This window comes from Petaurus breviceps, unplaced genomic scaffold (genome assembly GCF_028583685.1).
Source record: "Petaurus breviceps papuanus isolate PSGF00001 unplaced genomic scaffold, PetGlider_PUasm1.0 185, whole genome shotgun sequence".
Lineage (NCBI taxonomy): Eukaryota > Metazoa > Chordata > Mammalia > Diprotodontia > Petauridae > Petaurus > Petaurus breviceps.
Genome location: NW_027185797.1, coordinates 24,664,990 through 24,688,192, shown reverse-complemented (window position 1 = coordinate 24,688,192; position 23,203 = coordinate 24,664,990). Strand labels below are relative to the sequence as shown.

Below are 23,203 nucleotides of genomic sequence, written 5' to 3'. Positions count from 1 at the left end.
CCTTTTCTCTGTTGATTTTCTCTGGTTTATCCTGTATATATCTTGTCGGTACAGAATTGTTTGCATGTTGTCTTCCCATTATATTGTAAGCTCTGTGACAGTAGGAATTATCTTTGGTATCTCTAGCACTTAGTAAGGTACTTGCCCCACAGGTAGTAGTTGCTTAACAAACGATTGCTGACTGTCTGAATTAGAGGAGGGAGCACAGGGCTGGAGAAAGGATTGCTGGATTCGGAGTCAGGATAGCTTCCGTTCCTGGCTTTGCCACATTGCAACATGCTACAAGTCACTCATCCACTTTGGGGCTCCATTTTCACATCTTTAAAATGCAACAAGTGACCTCAAAGGTCTCTAAATACATTAAGCTAAATTTGTTCAGAAAACCACATGGGGTGTGTGTGTGGTTGTGGTATGTAGTTATGGAGACTGTGCTCCTTTATGTTTCCTCTCAAGTAGCACTTAGTATGATGTTTTATTGGTGCAAAGTGTTTGCTTGGGACTGCTTTGTGATCAGGGGTGCAAGGAAGGACATCAACAAGTTGATTCCTTCTTGGTCTAGTCTAATTCCTCAGGGATCAACCTGTGCAACTAGATTTAAGAGCTTCTGTGTCATCATGGGAGACAGAAATTGTAATCATCATGATCGTGGGTCAGTCACTCACTAACAGCAGTGACCTCATCATCACAAGACATTGCCTCACCTCTGTCATCTCCATGACAGAGGAATGACAATCACAGCCTGCTCCTCTCCTCCATACCCACAAGCCTTCAGTGTCTTACACACTTCACTCATGTCATGGGCCGCCTGTCTTCCTTGCTCTCACCACAAAATATCCATCTCTAGTCCTGTCCAGTACTCCACACTCTCAAGCCTTTCTAAAAAATGTTTGCCCTTTGTGACTGGTAAAGTTCTAGTCAATGCTTACCCTAACTTGCATCAGGGAAGCTGGGGAGAATTCACAGGATCGTAGATTTAGAAGTGAAAAATTAGAGGTCATGTGGTCCAACCTCTTTGTTTTATAGGTAGTGAGACTGAGGCCCAGTGAAGTTATGTGACTTACCCAGCATCTCATATGCGGAAGTAGAAGGGCCAGAATGTGAACCAGGATCCTGCTAGGACTCACAGGAAGCACTGATGTCACAAAAAGACACATTTAGATTTGATATAAAGAAGAAATTCTTGGCACTCACTGTACAGAAGTAGAAATGAGGTATCCCAGGAGGTAATGGTCCCCCCTTACTGGAGGTCTTCATGAAGATTCTGGCTGGCTATCTGTTCAGGTTATCAGAGAGGAGAGAGAAAGGAAGTGGGGCAAAGTATCAAGGAGCCTCTGATTGACAAAGATTTGGGTTTAACTGCTGCTCCCCGAAGGCAGAGCTGGTGCCTCCCCAGACAAGTCCAGGAAAAATGGAGTTGAGTCTTGGACTGGACTGTGCAGGCGCCTTGATGTGGGTCTAGCCCTGATCTCGTGTGACTCTATGGTCCCCAGTGCTGCCCTCTCTCCACTGAACTGAGATGCCTGTCCCAGGACTCGCTCCACATCCTCTCTCGATGCTGGCCCTGCAGGCTGTGAGTCATTCATTCGGGCTTCCCTCTTCCCTTTGTCACCCAGATCCAGTCCCGGTTGTAGACGCCTCCCTTCCTGGGTGCTCCAACTCTCATTAATTCCCACCCACGCGGGTCCCCTCAAACTAATCTCCATCCCCATCTTCTTCCTTCTTCACCTCCCTCGCTGAGTGACCTCCACCTTCGTCTCACTGCCCCGGGCTTCTCGGCCCGCAGCCCCGCCTTTTCCCTCCTTCAGCCAGGCTTCCCTGGGCTAAGCCCCGGCGCTCCGGGCTTTCTGCATTCCCATCCCAGGGCTCCCTGGACCGAGGGACCTCGCTCCAGGGACTCAGTTTCCCCCTCTGTAAAAGCAGGGGGTCTCCCTAAATGACCCGAGGTCCCTGCCAGTCCCAGATCTGGGCTCCCGGGGCCTCAGTTTCCCTCTCTGCAGCCGGAATGGGCACCTTAACTTGGCCCGGACTCCCTACGGGTGCCAGCCACTTTGAGTACGCCCCCCGCACCGCCCCCTCCATGCTCCACCCCGGCCCCGCCCTCCTCCGCTGCGCGTGCGCGCAAAGCTCAGAGGTCGCGCTCGGCCGCGCGCCGCCAGCGGGATGACGTAGAGGCACGTGCGGGGCCGGGCCCCGGTGGCGCGAGTCCTTAAGGACTCGCGGCCGCTGGCGGCGGCGCCTCCTCAGTCGGCCTGTCAGCCGGCTCGTTTGGTGGTGTGCGGCTTCCGGCAAGGCTGGGCCCTTTCTTTGGCGACGCCCGGAGTCCCAGCCAGGCTGGGGCGAGCGAGGGGGGAAGCGGACATGGCGGAGGAAGAGGCCGATTCTGTGGAGACCCCCGAGAGGTGAGCGCCCGAGCGGTCCGGGGCCGGTCGGACCCGGAGCGAACGCCGGGAACTGCCCGAGCGAGCGAGGGAGGGGACGTTGAGGGCCAAGGGAGCGGTGCGAAGGTGACGATGGAAGGTCGGGGCCGGGCGCGAGGGCCTGGCTGGAGCTGGTGGGCAGGTGCCGCGACCCTGCCTGGAGCCGGCTTAGGAGGCTGTGGGGCTGTGGGGCGGGGCGACAGCGCCGGGAGCGTACCCCGATTGGCTAGAGCCGGCGCAGGGGTGGGGGGGGGGAGCGGTCCAACGGCGGGGGCGAGGTCCTCGCGCCCGGCCCCGACCTTCCATCGCGGCCTTGGGAACCCATCCCTGGCCCTCTTCCGACCCAGAGTGGGCGGGATGGGGGGGGGTCCTCGCCCGTGAACTTGAGTGCTTCCTGAAATGGAAGACTTCCGAGCTTGTCCTTGTCTGGTGGAGTCCCGTGGCCCGTCGGTGGGCGTGGACACCTGTCGGGAGGCCGGGGCGGGGTCGTTTGTCCGCATATTTGCGGGGACTGTATTGTGACTGGCTGGGGCCCCTCGATGCTTCCGGAACCTCCCTAGAAACCCGGTTTCGGAGCCGGGCTCACAATAAAGCAAAGACGGGATGGCCACTTGCCGGGGCCTCGCTGGCATTTTTCCTAGTCTAGGTGGGATTAGACGGGCACTGTGGTCCCATCCAGCCCTGACATGCTGTGATTCTCTGATTTACGTGACTTCCACCTAATGTGAAGAGAGCGCTTGTGAAGCCCTTTCCATTTACAAACGCACGAAGTGCGGTGTGCGGGTAACTTAACGCCCTTAAAATCTAGTAAGCACCTACTCCCACTGGTGCTGCCGACCTCCCCGTAGCATATGGCTATCCGGACGTGGGGTTGATGGCAGACTCTGGCTGTCTGAGGATTAGATCAGCCAGATCTGGAGAGAGTACCATCAGGTCTGCTGAAGCATGATGGTTCTCAGAAGCATTAATACCTCCTAAAGGTCCTCTGCCAGCCTGCAGAGTGGTTATTGGGGGTGGGGATGGGGAAAATGCCCCAATCAGTGAAGTTCAAGATTCTTGGAATGTGCAAAGTCAAAGCAAGCTCTGGGGAAGACACAAAGACCAAGAAATGGTTCTTGCTCTTATGGAGCTTACAGGGCATTTTTATTTAACATTTTATCTTATTGTTTCTGTCTTCTGTTATAGCATCACATTCATTTCCAAATATTTTCCTTTCCTACCCAGTGAGCCATCTCTTGGAACAGAAATGTTTAAAAAGAAGACAAAAGGCATGTCAGCAAAACAGACCTCCAGATTGATCTAGCAGTACATATCCTGTTCCACATCCTCCCCATAGTGGTGGAAGTGCATTTCCTCAACTCTTCATCATAATGACCTCATGTTCTTTATTTCCTCCTTTCCATTTTACATTCTTGTCATTGTATGTATTGTTTTCTTGGTTTTCTTTAATTCAGCCTGCATCATCTTATGTAAGTTTTCCCTTGATTCACTGAACATTCTTTGTTTCTTACAGGAATCAATTCCATGTACCAACATTTGTTTAGACATACCCCAGTTGATAAGTGTCTACTTTACAATTTCTTGCCACAAAAAAGTTCTGCTATAACTACTTTGCTGTGTAAGGGACCTTTCAGTCTTTAACCTCCTTGAAATGTGTGCTGAGCAGTGGGTTCTCTAGGTCAGAGGATATGGATATTTTAGTCACTTTCCCCTCCTAATTCTGCAGTGCTTTCCAACAGTGATTCTCTGCCAGCAGTTTGACTGTGCTTGACTTTTTCAGCCCCTCTAGCACTAATTGTTTCCATCTTTTGTCTTAAGATAATTTGTTGGGTGGGAAGTGGTTCAGAATGGTTCCATTTTTCATTCTCTTATTGGTAGTGACTGTGTAGTTTTTAAATACTTGTTCTTTCATAATTTTTCTACCTAACTCATGGGGCTGCAGTGAGGAAAAGTGCTTGGTAAACTTTGAAGTGCTGTTATATAAAAATCTCATTTCCAGCAAGTATGGGGAGTAGACCATATTTGCATAGTGTGTGGTTTTTGTATTTCTGCCATAGCCTGGTAACTGCTTAATTATACTTGAGTGAAAGCTGATCTCTTATAGAAAAAAGGTAAAGATGTTTTAGGAATGCCTCTCTATTCACCAAGCTATTAGGAAGAATTAAAGATTTCTTTAAAAAAAAAAAAAAGCAGGGGTTTCAGTGTGAATAACAAGAAGAAAAAGGTTCTGAAGGGCATAGAATAATCCTGGCTTATTTGAGGAAATTAGGGACAAAGTGACAAAGGAAGTAAACCTTGAAAATAAGACATAAATAAAGATTCTTAAAGAAGAAGAGAGTTGGTCCCTGAAGAGGAAGGTGCTACTCTGTTTACCACATTGATCCACCATGGTGTCCCAAGTCTCTGGGTCATCAAGAATCATGGAAGAAGAGGAGTCCCCTACTCAGGGGACAGGAGAAACTCTTTGTCCCCTTGATAATAGCACTAAAGATCAGGAACGTGTTTAGGATGTGATGGAGAATCTCCCACAACTTGTCAAACCAGGTGATTGCTCCCTATTTCCGGTGACTCAGTTGGGCATAAATGATGCTGCCTGAAGGAATCTAGACAGGATTGCTAAGGTTTGCAAATTTGTGGGGAAGAAATGGAAGAACTTAGGGGCATAAGTGGTGTTTTCATTTCTGTAGCCACTCTCCAAGCATTTGTTAATAACCCACTGTGTTCTGAGAACTTTGCAGGATAGAAAAACAGCTGAAAAACAGATGAAACAGTTTCTAACTTCAAGGAGCTCCCATTTGATCAATCGAAGGTGAGAGCTTCAGAAGAGAGAGGTAGATTTATGAAGTGAATAACTGTTTAATAAGGTGTCTGAGAAATGGGTTTTTAAATTTCTGGACCACAGTCTAAAATATAAGGATAATGAACATCTGGCTAGGGATAGTGTGTACCTGGTAATGTCTGATGAGAATATCTGTTTGGTTCTTGCAAATATAATCAAAAGGCTTGTAAACTGAAAAGGAAGGGGAAAGAAGAACATGACCTACATGTAGTGTAGCTACCAAACTAGATGCCATAGAGAGTAGCCACAAGTGGACAGAATCATAACCAAATTCTGAGCAGAGTAAACTAAATTCAAAACAAAGGGAGCCAGGAGTAAAACACACAGCTTCATCTGTGCACAAATGCACAAAGTATAGGCAGACAAGTAAGATGAACCACAGGTCCTGAGACTTGTTGGGAGGTGATGGGATTAGAGAGTGACTCTGGAAGGACAAAGAATAAGTAGGGGGTGCAATAGGTCTGGATTCTTAAGAAATCTCAGGCCTAGAGCTGGGAGCTTTAAGGGCAGATATCAACAGAAACAAACAATATTCTCGTTTAATCCTACAAATCACCTGGAAAGGAGAAGAAGAATAGGTATGAGTTTTGGAAATAAATCGTGTTTAGTATGGAGACAGACTGTAGTAGTGATGAGAGGCCTCAGTTGTCTGTCAATCTACTGGAGTTTTTTTCTGCCAAAAGCAGAGCTTCAGGTAACTCACCGTGTTGATAGTCTTATCTTTCAAAAGATGGAAGACTCAATAAGAAGAAATCTGATTCTCAGCAGCAAGAAAGATCTGGCTGCTGGGGTGGAAAGGGACAACTCTAAGTAAAAGCCAGGTTTAGCCTCAGATATACTCAGGATTTGAAATTTTATTATTTATTTGAGGCTCAGGGTGGTAATCGGGGGCATGTAGCTTGCCCAGAGTTACAGAGCTAGTATGTGTTTGAAGCTGGATTTGAACTCAAGTCCAGTCAAGACTCAAGGACCGGTACTTTATCCACTGGCCTACCTAGCTGCCGCTTTAGATTTAGATTTGTAAAGGAAATCTACAGAAGATGGAACAAAGGGCAGATCAGAGAAGAACAGCTGTCGTGTTCCCCCTGAGTCTCTAGTCTGACCATTCTCAGGTCCTCCTGCTGATCCTCATGTTCTCTTCACCATCCAGGTTGGCCTCCCAGAACTGAGCACAGCCCTCAGGGTCTGAGGGCATAATGTACAGGGATTTTCACCTTGCTATTTCTGTAAGCTGTGATTCTCCTAATGGAGACCTTGACTTCATTGGCTTTTTTTGGCTACTCCATCATGTACTGGCTCATTCTGAGCTTGCAATCCACCAGTTATAATTCTACTTTTTTTTTCAGAACTACTGTCTTTGCATGCTTCCCTCATCTTATATACTGTGGCAGAGTTAGGGCTTTTTGTACCCAAGTGCAAGACTTTATATTTATCCTTGTTGAATTTCATCTATTAAGATTCAGTCAGTAAGATCCTTTTGGATCCTGACTGTGTTATCTAGTGTGTTAGCTATCCCTCCCAAGTTTGTGACATGTGCAAATTTGGTGAGCTTACTGTCCATTCCTTTACATTAAAATGGTTAAAAGTACATAAGCACTGATCCCTGGGGTACTCCTCTCAGGACCTCTTGTCAATGTGACATTAAGCCGTTAGCAGATACTTTTGCAGTCTGGCCATTCAACCAGTTCTGAATCCATTTGATTGTATTAATGTCTGTTTTATCTATAAGAATAGTATGAAACACTTTTATCAAAAGCTTTGCTAGGTAAACTATATCCACAGCATTCCTGTTATCTAGTAGTTTTAAGTGGCCTAGTGGATGAAGCCTGGGCCAGGACTCAGGGAAAACTAGCTTTGTGACCCTGGGCAAGTCACTTAACCCTATTTACCTCACTTTCCTCATCTGTAAAATGAGCTGGAGAAGGAAATGGCAAACCACGCCAGTATCTTTTCCAAGAAAACTCCAGATGGGGTCATGAAGAGTCAGACAAGACTGGAACAACTGAACAGCAACAAAGGAAACCAAAGAGGCTAGTAAATCAATGTGTGGTCTCAGTGGAGCTCTGAGCCTGGAGTCAGGTATCAGACACTAATGACGTGGCTGACTCTGGATAAGTCACCTAACCTCTGCTTGCCCCACCTGTAAAATGAAGTTGAGAGCAGTTCCTTACCTTGTGAAGATCAAATGAGGTAATCTCTGTAAAGCTCTCAGTAGTGTCTGGAGCATAGTAGGCACTGTATAAACACTCAGCCTTTCCCCTTTCCCACCGTGCTAAAATCTTCCTTCCAAACCTGTCTTTTGACTCTCTGCTTTCCCTCTTCACCCCTCCCCCCAGGTGCCTTCAAAATTCGTTTCAAAGCCCTGCTTTAGCAGGAACACCTTCCTTTTGTTCCCCTCCACCTATTATCTTGGACTATACCCTCTATCATCCAGTTATTTACAAATTTTCTTTCCCTATGTTGTCTGTGAGCTTCTTGAGGCAAGGATAATGTTTTTGCCTCTTTTTGTATCTTTGGCATTAAGCACAGTTCCTGGAAGATAGTGAATGATTGTTGACTGACTGATGATCACTGCATCTGTCTTAAAATTCCAGTTAGTCCTGAAAGTATAAATCGGATTTCATTATATAAGGAAAAACCCTGTGTAAACAAAAGGATCAAAAACTCTTAATTAATTGTCTTCTTATTTGGAACAATCTTTGATATAGAAGAACTTCAGTATAACACGATTTCAGTGGAATTTGAATTCATCAGGTTGGGATTTGACCTATATAACTTGTGAAAATTGTTCTGGAATGATTTTTAAAGACTGTGTGCCTTTGTAGAGTTTTGCCAGAATTATTTTGTTGGCTCCCGAATGTGAATAAAAATAATGCAAAAGCATTTATTAAGCTCTTACTGTGTGGCAGGCACAGAGCAAAGTGGTAGGGATTCAGATACAGAAAAACAAGACAGTCCTTTCTGTCAAGGGAAAATGTAAATGTAAAGGAAGGGGAAAGATGGTGCTTGGGATCGGGAGGTCACTGGGAGGGTGAGTGGAGTCATAGGACAGGCAATGTACACACCACTTCCAGGAATGAGTGGAGATTTGATTTTTCTTCCCAGAAGAGGAGAACAACAGACATGGTGACTAGTCAGGAGAGCACCTCTCCAGGGAGGGACTAAAAGACAGAGAGTGGCAGCAGTGGCATGGCAGAAGAATGCCAGGCGTTCCAGATTCTTCGTAGCAAAGAAAAGTATTGCCCAGTGAGCTAACGAGTCGAAAATTGCTGGCCTTTTAAAATGTGGAATTGGTCCATTGATTCATCACTGTTGTGGTTAGTAAGAAGCCTTCCTTCTGAATTTTGATGAATGGTTATTAATAATAGATATTTAACATATGAGACATTAGCTTTTGGCCTATTATGTTTTTATCCTTTTACCAACCATATGGATGAAACTTGATTTTCAAAACTAACCCAAAGAAATGTCACTGGTTTGTTAAGCAACTCTGTACTGAAAAATACATGTCATCTTTTTGCATGGTTGGGTGACACACTGTTTTAAGTGTCTGGTTCCAGGATGGTTGTCAGTGATGTGAGGGAAGCCGAGCAGTAAAGGAGGGGAAGATATTTCCAACAGAACCACCTAAGACAGATTTAATATTCACATTGTGGCATTCTAGCTTAAGACTTTTTCAATTCCAGCCAATTTCTGTGTCAGTTCTAGAGACTGTACAGTAGTGATATGACTCTTGTGGAAGATGGTGAGTTCAAGTGTAACTGCAGAGTCATGGGATTGTGTTCACCATTAATCTAAAAGAGAAGCCATAATTTGTCGATTTAAATTGACAAGATGTTTAAAAATTAAGTGCAATCCCATATGTATAGTCCTTTGCAGACCTCAAAGGATCATATCAATTTTAACCACATCTAGGTGACTCTCCTTGGAGGTAGGAGACTTGGGGCCATGTCTATTCCCTGACACTAAATTGGGTGATCGTGGAGTCATTTTATCTCTTAGTGGCCCAGGCAGCTCTGTGCCTATTAGGTTACAGGCCAGTTGCCAAACTGCTTTGATGAAGGGAGTTAGCAGAATGAAAATTTTCCATATTTCTAAAATCAGAGGTACCCTACACCACTGCAAAAAAAGAGAAATGCGCTTGTGGTTGACCTTTTCTTTTTGAGTAGGATACAGCAGACTTAAGAAATTAGAAAGCTGAACACTGGTTAAGTTGACTACTTTTGTCCCAAGTTATTGCATCAGCCAAATTTTTGTTTTGGTTTGTTTTTATATGATTTTTTCCCTGTCTTCAAGAAACACATTCCATTGAGGGTGTGATATCACATGTACACGTGTAAGTATGATGAAAGGTAGGGAGTGGTAGGGACAGAGGAAAGACCCAGGCAAGGTTATTTAGGGACATTTGAGTACTGAGGATGGTACTGTCAATTGGGGAGATATAGGAAAACTGTACTGAGGGAGAAGGAAGACAAGGTAGCTCCGTAGCTGGACCAGAAGGGAATTCATTCTGGGCACAAACATTTACTCAGGGACAGGAAGTGACTTGTCCAGTCAAGCCTTTGCCCCCAAGTGAAGTGAGCTCCTTGAGAGTAGGTACTGTCTGGCTTTTTCATTTGTATCCCTAGTGCTTAGCACAGGACTTTGCACACCATACATGCTTAATAAATAAATGAGGAATTGAGGAAGATACCAAAGTGGAGCCTGGCCACTAGGAGAATGGTGGTACCCAAGGGGTGTGTGGTGAGTTATAAATAAATGCTTCATTCATGCAAATTTACTGGTTTTCAGAGAAATCTGTCTTTATTATAGGAAAAAAAAATTAGATCTTTTTGTGAACATTGACAGCCCCAATTGCCTCTGGTACTTTAGGTTACCAAAAAAGTATTCTATTTATAGTTTCCATGGCCACTTGAGATCTGCCTGGCCATCTACAAAGGGGATGAAGAACATATAGTGCCCACAGGATAACATGTGGCTGAACTGGCAGCTCACCGAGTTAAACTCTTAGGTATGTGTATCTTAGACAGTCCATGTGGACAGTGAGAAATGATGAGTCAAGATAATTCAGTTGGGTCAGATTTGGAGAAATTGAAGTTCGCAGTGATGACTCTTCTCAGCTAAATTCTTTAAGAAAACTGTCTACACCAGGCCCTTCCAGTATGTCTCCTGCGTTCTGGCTTGTGACGTTTCTCCAGAATTACCAGAGATCTGTTAATTACTAAATCTAATGCCCATTTTTTTCATTCCTCAAGTCTGCAACTTTTGATATTCTTGATCACCATCCTCTGAATCTCCTCTATGGGTTTTCATGAAACTGTTCTTTCTTGCTTCTCTCTTGCTGAGTTTGATTTGCTCAGTCTCTTTTTCATCCAGATTTTGTCCATTAACAAAGCTGTGTCCTGGACCCTCTTCTCTTCTCCCTCAAGACCAGTTTACCAGGCAATCTCTTTAAGTCCCTGTGGGCTTAATTATCTGTTTGCAGATGACACCCAGGTTTCTATAGCCAGTCCTGCACAAGTGTTCTTGAGTTGGATGGCCCATAGACATCTCAAACTCATTTATGTTCAAAACAGAACTTTTCTTTCCATCTCAAACTTTCTGCTTTCTAATCTTCCTTTTCTCTTCCCAATTTTCCTGTTATAGTCCAGGGTACTTCCTTCTTCTTCTTGTCCATCCTTTGTTTTCTGAGACAACCATTGACACCATGGGTGATGTCTGGTCTCCTGGGTGAATCGGATTTAAGTGAGGCAGAATTGCACGGAGTTGTCAGCCTCATTCTCTCTTTCAGAGTCATAGAAGTCCATTGGCAGGGCAAAAGTCAGGACGACTGGTGATGGCCCAGGATGCCGTGGATGACCTTGGCATCTGATGTCTGACCAAGCTACTGCTTCCTAGCCATTGGAACAGACTGTTCTTGTCTGCCCGCTCCTCCTAGAAAAGGCCTTCACATTCTTGGGGTAGACACCCCCCGACTCAGCAGTGGGTTTGAGGCTGTAGCCTCTTGGTTATCCTCAGTTGGGTTTAGCCCATCTGCTGAGATGGTTTACCAGGGCGGGGCTGCTGCTTCTTGGAGCCACAGGTGAGAGTTGGATGAATCAGGTGGCTACCAAAGCTGGATGAGCAGCCCTGAAAAGGGCCCAGCAAGCCCTCGCACCAGGGCTGCTCGCCTTCCCTGAGCACCCCAGGTGCCCCTAGGCTGCCACTGTTTTCTTAGTTGCCAGGCTCACAACTTTGGTATCATCTTCAATTCAAACTCACATCAGTTATTCAGTGTGTTGTCATCAGATGCCCTTTCTGCCTTCACAGCGTATCTCCTATAACTGCTTCTTTGCAGTCACACAGTCAGGATGGTAGTACAGGCCTTAGCATCTCACTCCTCCAGGCCCCTTCGCTCTAACCCATCCTTTACTCAGCTGACGAAGTGATTTTCCTAATGGGAAAGTCGGACTCTGTTACTCCTTTGCTCAGCATTTAAAGCCCTTCACCATTTGCTGCCTTTCCCCCCTTGCAGTCTTGCACTTTATTCCTCTGTGCACTGGTTTCACTGGCTGCCTTGCAGTTCTTGGAACATGACAGACTCCATCTCTGTTCTCTGTCTGTACCTTTTCACTGGTGTAGCAGCAAGCATCCCGGCGTCCCCAGGGTTGATGCCACCACAGGTTCTTAGATCTGCTTTGATAAAGGAAAGCAACTCAAAATGGGTTAACAAGCTTACTTTAATCAGTCAAATATGTATCGTTTACCTAGTTCAGGGGAAAGAGGTCAGCACCCAAACTTCAAAATATACAGACAGAATTATCAAGACAGAGAAACAGATCAAGTAGACAGTTTTCCAAACTGTCCAGCCATTACATCCATACCAAACAACATCTGGGTTTCAAAGCCGGGGGGCTCTGGACAACGGCTAGCCCAGACTTTCATGAAATCACAGAACACTTCTCAAAGTGAGCCCCAAAACAAAGCCACACATCAGGGCCTACATAGCCTTCTCCTGGCTCAGAGAATGTAACAACCCCACTGACTCACTAGCCAATCAAGAAGTATCTACTGAAAAACAAGCCTCCCACCCCAGGCTCCAGGTGCACTTTAGCCTAGGGGCAGGGAAGATCTCCAAATTTACACTCGCATTACAACTGGTGGTACCCCATGCTAGGAATAGCCGTCTTGGGGCTCTTTCAAGATTCAGCTTAAATCCCACCTTCTTTGGAGCCTCTTCCTGGTCCCTTTTCTGTTTCTCTTTCCTTCCGAGATTATTTTCCAGTCTGTTCTTTATATATCTTGTATATACCTAGTAATGTGTGTGTTTTCTGCTTCCATTAGACTGTAAACATCTTGAGGGCAGCAGGGACAGTGGTTTTTCCCCTTTCTTGTGTCCCCAACATTTACCACAGTGACTGACAGATAGTAGTTGATTCATAAATGCTAGTTGGCTTACTGGCTGATCCTGTGCAACTCACTGCTAGGAAGGCTTCATTTTCTGTTGGTGATCAATGTAAATTGTGGAGTAGTGTTGTCTTGAGCCAATTACAGGTAACTGCCCTGAAAGAATTGCAGTGGGTATGAGCAGCATCGTACCAAAGAGAGTGGTCATTCAAAATAAGGCCAAAACTTCATAAAATAATTAGAAATATGTTAAGACCTTCTTGTGAAAATGAGCAAGCTGCTGAGGGAACATTTTCTTTGAACTCTGACTCTTTCATAACATCTATGGATTATGTAATTCAGATTTAGTAACATTCTAGATTGTCAAATAGCTCGACTGCACAAAACAGAAATTACTAGGGAAGAGATGCTGATATATTGCAGTGTTAAAGACCTTTAAAAAGTATATTTGTAGCACTTCCTTTCGTAGGGGAAATCTTTTTTTTTCCTAGAAGAAGTATTTTCAGTACAGTAACTTGAGTGTAAATAATTGCTTCTCTTCATCTGTTATTGTTAGGTGAGTACAGAGTTTTCTTATATTCTTCCACCTAATTATACCTCTTTCAGTGACCACAAAGATAATCTCCAAAAACCCTCATTGCTATGGACTTCTGATAACTAAAAGGACCAACTGCATTCTCATTTGTTTTTTAGATAGAGCCCTTTGCAGCCTGGATCCTTGGTGTGACTGACGTCACTCACTGTCCAGTGGGTGAGGCTGAACCTATGGCCGCTTAGGGCCCAGTGTAAAACTTGATTTTCCCATGAGTTTGCTTGTGGGACATTGTGTGCTATTGATAAGTGGGCTTTCTCTGGTAGATATTACTTCTTTCTTTTGTGGATGGACAGACCCAGGGACTGAGCCATGAATGAGAATGCTTTAAGTATCCCCAGCTCTCTGCCCAAATACAATGGATCAGTTTTACTCCCAGATCTCTAACATGATGATCATATCTCTTCCACATAATTCTTGAGTTCTAGGCCTCTAAAAGGTCTAGAAGAACCTTAAGAGATCTTGCTCGCTAGATTTCTTTACTTGAGATTTATTTGGTTTTGTGGATTTTGTGCTCTCAGAAGAATTGCAGGCTCTGTATCAGGCCTCTCTCCATGAATGAGTGAAGAAAGGAACCTGGAAAACAGAGGGAAGTAAACCAGGTGCTAGTGGGTGGAAGAGGTCCAGAGAAGCTGGGCAGGTTGGGCTTTCTGCTGGAAAAAGAGGGCCTCCCAAGGACCAGGAAGCAGCAGATTACGAGAATTACTAGGAGAACTTCAGCCGGAAGAAATGCTTACCAGATTTGTGTTCTAGAGAATCACAGAATGTTGGAGTTGGAAGAACCCTGAGGCTAACGGCAGTGTAGGTGATAGAGGAGAAGAGGAGCTTACTGAAGGCTAGGCCACAGAAGGAGGGCCAGCCGAGACTCAAGTGCTTCATGATCTCCTGGAATGGATTGATTTCTTGGTGCTAAAGAACAAACAAAAGCCCAAAGGATAAATTATTTATTTTAAAGTAGAAAATTCAGTGTTTGATTAGTTTTTGTTAAAGACAGATTTGTGTTTAAATATTTTCTTGTGTTTTAAATGTTTTCTTTACAAGCATTGTTAATGGCCAGTGTCTTATTTTCCTTTAATACTTGAAATGTATCAGGTTTTAATAAAATGTTAGTCTGGAAATTGCAGAAATGTTTGTGTGTTGTCAGTCATGACAAGCAAAAGAATTTGGAGATGATAATGTCTTTGCTCTTCCAAAATATTAATCTCATTTGTGCCAGAGTGTCCATGTGACAGAATAGGCTGTCTTCTCCATGTTAGAGAGCGGTATTGAAAAAAGTTATTGTAATGGGTTTAAACTGTAGCAAAGATTCTACTGGTCTTCTTTGCAGTAATTTCTTGGTTGCAGATCAGTGGAGCAATAATAAATTATATTTCATCCTTTCACTTTAATTTTGATCTACACTGACCTCTGGTAGTCCTTGGCAGAGAAGTTTGCTATGATTTGAAGCTTATTTGCTTAAGAATGTAGTTGAGATGGAGTTGTATTCCTTCCTCTTGGTAGGATTCCATGTTTAACATGAGAAGTGGTCACATGTGCTTCTGGTCAAGGCCAGAGAGAATGTTTATATTCAAAAAATATGTAGAGTATATTCTTTTGAGAAAAAAAAACTTAGCAACTTGATTGTTTTCAGTATAGTGCTTTTTTCAACTCAATAGAAGTAGCATTTTTAAAAAATTCATTAAGCCCTGGATCAGACACTGCCACCCCACACACCCCTATACCTCCCCAGGAGCCCCTCAACACATAGATTTTATCTTGCCAATGTACGTGTTTGTTTCTAAATAGGCCAGTTTGGGGGCTTTCTTCACTTTTACACTGAGTGTAGATCTGAACTTGAGGTATGTCTGTTGGTGGTTTGCATTGGTAAGCCAGACAGCACCTTAGGTTAATCTCAGCTCTTTGGTCGGCCCAGTGCTCTGGTCCCTAGAGATACTAAATGTCAGGAAGGGGATTAGGTGGAGCTCAGGCCTGTGACTCCAAGGTCATTCTCTTCCTGTTACACCATGTCTTTTGGTGCTGTAGAAATGCTAGCATTGTTATTATTATTCATAATTATTGTTTCTGCTGCCCTTTCTCTGCCCTTCCTAAAGCACCTGCTTAACCACCAGACAGTCCCCTCACTGCTTTTTTTTTTTTTTTTTGCCTTTACTGCTGCTACTCTGATGAGTAATTTTGTGCATTGAAGGCATGTTTCTCTATAGCGGGGGAAGGCTCTTTTTATCACTCTTGTTTTGCCCATCTTTAGTGAAGAAATAGAAAGAGGCTGGGTTTTAGGGTAAAAAGAGTAAAACTAAAAACTGGGTCCACATCCTAACTCTGTGTAGTGACTGTGGGACCTTGGCATAATACTCTAAGATACATAATAATAACTATGTGGACTTCAGTGGGGGGCTTGAAGTACCTTCCTCCTCTTTTACATTGTCATTTCATGAGATCATCTATGGAGCACAAGATAGATTTTATGTTGGTTACATGCAGGTATGGGGGCTAACCCTGAATATCACAGGTCTCATCCCCACATAGACTGAATTCCTAAAGGTATCCAGATGTGACTTCATTGGCAAACCAGCCAGCTTCAAATGAGAAAACATATACTCACACAAATCTTGTACCTTCTCTGCCTAGAGCTCCAAGAAGTTCAGTCTCTTGTCCAGAGCCCAGCAGCTATTGGAAGCCAGGCCTTCCTGGATCCAAGGCCAGCCCTCTCCCCACTGGGCAGGGCAGGACTAAATGGGCTTCATCACACTTTTGAACTCTTTCCTTCTAACTTTTAACATATATACTGCATTCTGTTTTCATTGGTCCAGGTTCGGATGGCTGACGGGCTGGCTTCCCACTTGGTGCCCAACATCTTCCGCCCTCCTGAAAGAAGCTGAGGAAAAGATCTTGAAGTGTGAGTTTTTCTGCCCTCTTGGGACACAGACCTAAAGGAGATTAAACGTTCATATAGCAGGAAGAGCCATGTTGGCCTCCAAATCCCTTGAGACTTTGGAGGAATCCCTCCACATGTCTGGGCTTCAGTTTTCCATCAGTTAAAGGAAGGGGTTGGAGTAGATAATTAAGAAAGTCCTTTCCAGTTTCAGCAGCATCAGATATTTTTGGGATGCCTGCTGTGTACAGAGGTATTAGACAGGGGGTGAGATTCAGCATTTAGAGAGCACTATCCATATCCTCAAGGAGCTCATTGCTATCATTTACAATGTTAGGGGCTGTGAAGGGGAGTGGAGTTTAAAAATGGCAGTGATCAGGGAAAGCCCTTTGGAGAGCCGCATTGGAGTTGAGTTTTCATGGGATGGTTGGGATAGCTGGGATTCAGTAGGAAATATGAGGGAAGGTTGGTGGTCTTGGAATGGCCACAGCCTGAGCAGAGATGCAGAGGTTCTTCTGGGGTCAGGGAGCTGTCCAGTTTGGTTGGAGCAGAGTACAGGACTTCTGGGCTTCAGGCTGCACTAAGACTTTGGGGACAACTCTACAGAGAGAGGGAAGTTTCAGAAGGCACCACAGTGCCAGGTTGTAGAGAGCCTTGAATGGCGGGCAGACGTGTGAACTTTGCTCAGCAGGCATGCCTGAAGAAGTCTGCAGATGGGCTAGATGAGTGCGGTGACCATGCCCAAGCACTAGGGGGGTCACTTGCAGTGGCCTTGGGGGCCTGTAGCAGAACAGTCAGTGGGGAGTAGAGAGAGCAGATGTGAGAGATGTTTAAAAGACAGATTCACCTAGCCTTAGAGAGGGAAGAACGAAAGAGAATTCTGCAGTGCCTGGCCTAGGAGACTCTGCTGGTGAGCATCGGTGAACACTTTTGCAGTAAATAGGTGACTTCAGAAGGAGGAATGGGTTTAGGGGATGTGATAATGAACTTGATTTTTGGAACATTCAACTGGAGGAGTTCTCAAGGTTGTTTGCAGGTGGTAGGTTTGGAGTTCAGGATCAAGGCTTCAGGCCTGGAAGGTCATCTGCTTGGAGGAGATAGCCGAAGCGGTGAGAGAGGATAAAAGCTGGCCAGGAGCCCCTGTGTTAAAGGGTCGGGCCGAGGACAAGACAAAGGAAGAGAATCAGGAGAGGCTGGTGTGAGACCAACCCTGGCAGGTCAGAGAGGGTGGGGGCTAAAAAGAGTAAGATTTGTCCGTCAGGTGACAGTCTTTGGTGACCTTTGAGAGAGTGGTTTCATCAGAGTGCTCAGGCCAGAAGCCTGTCTGCAGAAGGGCAGTGAGTGAGAACGTGACTCAGCAGATCCCAAGGGTAAAGAGGAGGGTGAGAGAGAAGGGTCACTGGGGGGACAAGGGAGAAGGGGCCTCTTTTAGTATTCATGCTGTTGATTGATTAGGGTGATCTGAGCATGTTTGTAGGAAGGAACCGGTGACAAAGGGAGGATTGAATATATGAGAGAGGGTATTCTGGTGGAGCAAAATCCCAGTGGGGGGGAGTGGGATGATGAGATTACTGTGGATAATATATATATATAATAATAATAAGGAGTGTTGGGGTGGCTTCGGAAGAGGGATAGGAGACAGAGCTGAAGAGGTTTGGGGAAGGAAACCAGGTGAACTTGCCCCTCAGCTACCTCAGTGCTCCTAAGGCTGTCTGCTTGCAGTGAGTTTGGGAATGAGAATGTGTTTGGTGGCAAGAGAAAGAAGAGGTTTAGAACAATCACAATGTGGGCTGCAAGGCAATAAATAGGGTCAGCAGGCCTGCAGAATATTTTCTGAGTTTGTGGTGAGGCAGAGAGCCACTAAAGGGAATAAGGAAAATGGCATGGAAACACTAAATGAGATTCCTTCCTGTGTTAGAGGCTGGCAGAATGTGTCGTCCCTCCACGGAGGCAGCCAGCTCCAGAATGGCCCTGTTGTGTTGATGTCTTAGTGAGAGGTGACCTTTGCTAAGCCCCACCTGTGTGGCTTTTTGGTGCAGCTGCACCTCTTTCAGGGAGAAATTAATGAAGAGATATTAGACCAGGCTGCTTTGGTGACTATGCTGGAAAGCACTTTCTGATTATCTGTTCATAGTTTAGCTCTCACCTTTCCCTTCCAACTCTCGCTCTGTGATCCTAATCTGCTTTCAGGGGTGAAGGAAGTGTTGATGTGATCCCTTGATTTCAGCACCAGGTGTACTTCCTTCTGACTCTGTAGACAGTCTTTGTGTTTTGCTGTTATTGAAAATAAATATTCATTGTTTTGTCAACAACATTCTGGTGATGAAACTCCAAATTTAGCTAGGCTTGTCCCCTGTGACAGATGTGGTCTCATGCTGGGGCCATCTTTGAAGCTCTTTAGCTCCCAGGGATACCTGGGAGAGTCTCTAATCTGCTGGTATTGAGGTGTCAGAGAGGGCGTTTGGGAAGGATTCAGAATATAAAGTGTACAAATAAGTCGAATGGGTCTTTTTGAGGTATGACATTCTGTGTGAATCTCTTTGAACAAGGAAGAAATGAGTGGCATTTGCTGTCAAGAGGTGGGGCAGTCTTAGTTTATGTGATGCCTTGACAATAGATTGAAAGTAGCTTCATGTACTTAAGATGGGATCACAGATTTTGAGCTGGAGGGGCCTTAGAGATGATCAGGTCTGCCCTCCTCATTTTCCAGGTGAGGAAACTGAAGCCCTGAGAAATTAGTGACAGATCTGGGGTCAAATGGGCAGGATTTGAGGCAGGGTCTCCTGCCTCCACATCCAGCGCTCTCTCCACTTGGAAGAGAAACTTGCATTTGATAAATCCTTTTATAAACCATGCTTTCTATAAAGCAGAAAAAGTTTCAGGTGGCTGTTGTCCCACGTGCTACTTCTTGGTCTTGAGAATTTGCTTGTATGACATGTTCAGACTGTTTTAGCCCTTGAACTGAAAATGTGGTCTCTCATTCTCTGTTCAGAATGACTTTCCTTTAATCCAGCACCAGTTTGGATTTCTGAATAGGAGTTTACTTTGAGTAGTGTGATGAAAGGGGCCAGAGTGCCTTGTTGCAGAAGAGGCAGTGGCCCTGGGCTGGCCCTTCTTCCCCATTCTCTTGCTTCCCTTCTTCCTTTCCTCCCCAGTCTTTCTCTACACTCCCACACCACCAGTAGAGTCACACAGCTTAACTTATCGGGGGTGGGGTTTATGGCCCAAAGAGTGCAGTCTGAGTTTGTCACATTGAATTTTCATGCTTAGGGAATCTTTAACTGGGGTTTATTTCTCAACCGAGAGGCAGTGAAGGTGCCCCATGTTTTTAAAGTATTAAACTGTCTCCTAGGAACATTAGTTGTCCTTTCCCTTTAGTCTGCCGCCTCCTAAAGGCTGGTGGCTGCAGTTCTGTCTGTGGTCCCTCTTTTTACACCTTTCACTCCCAGCTACTTGCTGTCTTTTTTACCAAACTTTCCTCTTCAGTGGGTTTCCTATAGGCCCTTTTAGACCATAACAGCTCTTTATTGCTGGCCTAAGACAGCTTGGATACCCTCTGACCTTCCACCTTTGAATTTCCTTGGAGTTTGTATGATGCTTTTCTTCTCTTTGGTTCCTGTCAACAATATTGTTTTTCTCCAGGTGTGCATACCTTTCCCCCTGCCCCCCCCCCCCCCCAGCATCTGCTATGTGGGCCATGGCTGCAGATTCTCTTCTCTCCCATGTAGAATGTTGGCATTTCCCCTTCATAAGATACATCTGCTGATTCAGAATTTTAGAGCCAAAAGGGGCCTTAAAGCTCTGCTAGCTGGCCCATCCCTGCCGTTTTATAGATGAGAAAAATGGAGGGCCTGAGACCACATCGGGAGTTGGTAGCAGAGCTGGAACCAGACCCCAGGTTTCTTGTTCGTTGCTCTCTTTCTCCTTGTTCTGAACCACTGCATTTGAGCTCTACTTTTAAAATACTTAAACTTCTCCATTAGATTTTAATACAAATTCTTATTTTTCATTTTCTACCCTTCCCCCATCTTTTTATGAGGATTCTCCTGTATTTTTAAATCTGGGTTTATTTAAAGACACAATGACTGGCACATAGTAGGTGCTTAATAAATGCTTGTTGATTTTTCTCTGGACCATAGCATAATGAGCATCGTCTAAGTCCAGAGACTCAACCAGATTTTTATGGTCAGAGTCCAGCACTCTAGAGATGGACAGAAGACCATCTAGGCCTTTCCCATGTTTAGACTTTTTTTTTAGTTGCACACATTGTTTCAACAACTAGCTCTTGTACAGGTTTTATATTTAGTTTTTTAGAATTAGTGTAAATCAGTGATATATATATATATATATATATATATATATATATATATATATATTAGATGTTAATTAAATGATAATTTCTCCCAAAAATAGTGAAGTTAAGTTAAACATAATTTCTCTTTTGTTTTCTGTTTTCTTCAGGTGTGCCTTGTCCATACAAAAAAGAATCTGTTTGTATATCCAGTGGAAATAAAATATGGACACTAAAATTTTCTGAGGATATTGCACATAAGACCCCCCTTGTCCTCCTCCATGGCTTTGGAGGTGGTGTCGGACTCTGGGCACTCAACTTCGGAGAGCTTTGTGAAAACAGACCTGTGTACGCTTTGGACCTGCTGGGCTTTGGGCGGAGTAGTAGACCCCATTTTGGTGGGGATGCGGTAGAAGCCGAGGACCAGTTTGTGGACACAATTGAAGAATGGAGATGTGCTCTAGGTTTGGAAACAGTGATCTTGCTCGGACACAATCTGGGTGGATTCTTGGCTGCTGCTTATTCGCTGAAGTATCCATCAAGGTAAAGTGAGGGCAGTAGGAATGAATTAAATGTTCATTATAGGATCGTAAAGCTGGAAGAGATCACATCATTTGTTTTTCAGACCAGATTTATACTAGCACTGCAGGGCTGCTTCAGTATAAGGAAAATTATAAACATAATTGGTCACATTCGTGACAAAAACATCATCAGGTATTGGCTTTCTTTTATCGGGGCAGTGAAATATGTGAGCCAATCAGAGCAGCTGCTTGTCATTTTTTTTTAAATCCCAGAAAGACAAAAGGTGGAAATTTCCCCTCCAGGGTCTTTCAGAAGGTTATAGTTACCTCCAGTTGTCAGCCCAACTTTGGTAATATTTGCTCTGTGGAAGTAGCAGGCTTGAAACAAGGCCCATCTTTTTTCTAGAACAGGTTAGGAAGTACATGCTTGGGTTCTGAGTATGTAAGAGTGAAACCAGAACAGTAACCCTGAGTCTCCATGTTAGCCAGCACTGCTGCTTCTTGACTGTGAATATACTTCCCTTAGGTCTATTGTATTTGCATTTCTAGTACTCTGTAACCTGCTGGACAGAATGGACATCTACCAGATGGTCCTTTCCTTCTTCAGAACCCCTGGTTGGCGGAATGTAGGAATTCGGAAGGGGCTTTCCTAGCTTGAAGTATTGCCTGCACATACTATAAAATCCTGGACTAGACATTTTTACATAGAAAAACTTTTATTTAGTGTGTAAATAGCCTTGTTTCTCATCCCTCTTATTTAACTAGTCTTTGAGCCATTTTATTATTTGTCATATTTATTTTTCAACACTTTAATGAAGAAGCAAGAGTGGTAAAGAAGAGAAGAAACTTATTAATTTCAGGCATTAATTAATTGTCAACAATTATGTAGTCACAGCAAATTTGGGCTGGATAGAATCTTATAGATTATTTGGACCCCAACTAATTTGTTAGGACATCTTTTTGAATTGCTTTAAGCAGCAAGAAGCATTCCATTGATGAATTATATCAACGCTGCAGGGGAGCTGTAATGTTTGCTATGTTTATATTAATTATATAAAATGATTTCCAAAAGGATGACCAGGTTACACATAATCCACCTGGGCTATGGAAGGAAAACCTGATGAATCTCAAAGTTTTGGTGGGAGAGACATTTCTGGGGTTCGCTGTCAGGATTAAGCGTGTCGGAATTAAGAGGTCTAGTCTGGACAATTTTAGTACTGCCCAAAAGGATTTGGGTGTAGATAACAGGTAAATGGGGTTTTCTTATGGCTGACTTTTCCAAACTGGACACATTCATCGTCTTAGGGTAGCTGAGGGCTTAGGAGCTGGACTGGGAGGGAGGAAGGCCTGAGGTCAGCTCCTGCCGCTGCACTGCTTAGCTGCCAGCCCGGGCAGGTCATTGAACCACTGTAAAAATGTAATGCACCTAACTCCTCACAGGGTTGTTTACACGTGTAAAATTGTGTGTGTGTGTGTGTGTGTGTGTGTGTGTGTACATACATGTATACCCCCAAGCTACTGTTGTTAATGTTACTGTCATCCTTTTCACTTAAGCCAGCTATGTAACCATTGAGCCATTCATTCTCTCCAGCAGATGTAAAAAAACATTGTAAGGGGCCACATGTAGCACACGTGAATTCCTGGTCATTTAATACATGGCACAGAGTCATTTGGATAATAGATGTGAAGCCCTAGAATCTAAGGAACAAGGGAAAACATGCCCACGTTGGCTTTTCAGGAGACACTCTGAACGTGTTCGCCCAACAAAGAAATGGAGCTTCTGGCTTGAGTATGGGAGGGCGGTTTTCGTGTAGGGTTTCTTGTTCTGGGCTTCTCTTGTTTGTGTTTTCCAGGTGGCCAGATGGGTCTTCGATTATTTCTCCTTGTCTTTTTTCTGTTTCTAGGCCCAGTTGTTTGTGATAGGAGATCCTCCCTGAAGTTTCTTCAGTCTTCTTGAATGTTCTTCCTCCCATGTCTTGTGTCCCGTGGAGTCTGATTCTGTTCAGTTTATTTCAGCTTTTGGGGAGTTGGTGACTTGGGCAGGATTTTACACCTCCTTCTTCTTCTGGTTCCTTTCTCTAGTTTTTGTTTCATTTATAATGTTCTTTTCTTCTAAAAAGAGTTTTTTTCCTTGTTTCATCTTTTCCGGGAGCTCTAATAGACCTTGTGACCAAACCATCCCTCTGGCCTCAGCTCTGCCTGTAGTCGCTCTGCAGTTACTCTTTCCCTCTAACTTGGTGTTTGGACATCCCTAGAGCGATAACGTGTGTTTATCACCAGCATCTTCT

General features: G+C 44.4%; 1 protein-coding gene across 1 annotated transcript in view; it reads left to right on the top strand.

Annotated features, from left to right (window-relative positions):
* The first annotated feature begins 2,151 nt into the window (after positions 1-2,151).
* The window catches only part of ABHD5 (abhydrolase domain containing 5, lysophosphatidic acid acyltransferase), a 33,629-nt gene continuing 12,577 nt past the window's right edge, over positions 2,152-23,203 (top strand). The window contains exons 1-3 of the mRNA XM_069088594.1: positions 2,152-2,399; positions 16,042-16,127; positions 20,565-20,937. Of these exons, the coding sequence (XP_068944695.1) occupies positions 2,359-2,399; positions 16,042-16,127; positions 20,565-20,937 (500 nt within the window). The 5' untranslated portion in view covers positions 2,152-2,358. The remainder of the gene's footprint in view (positions 2,400-16,041; positions 16,128-20,564; positions 20,938-23,203) is intronic.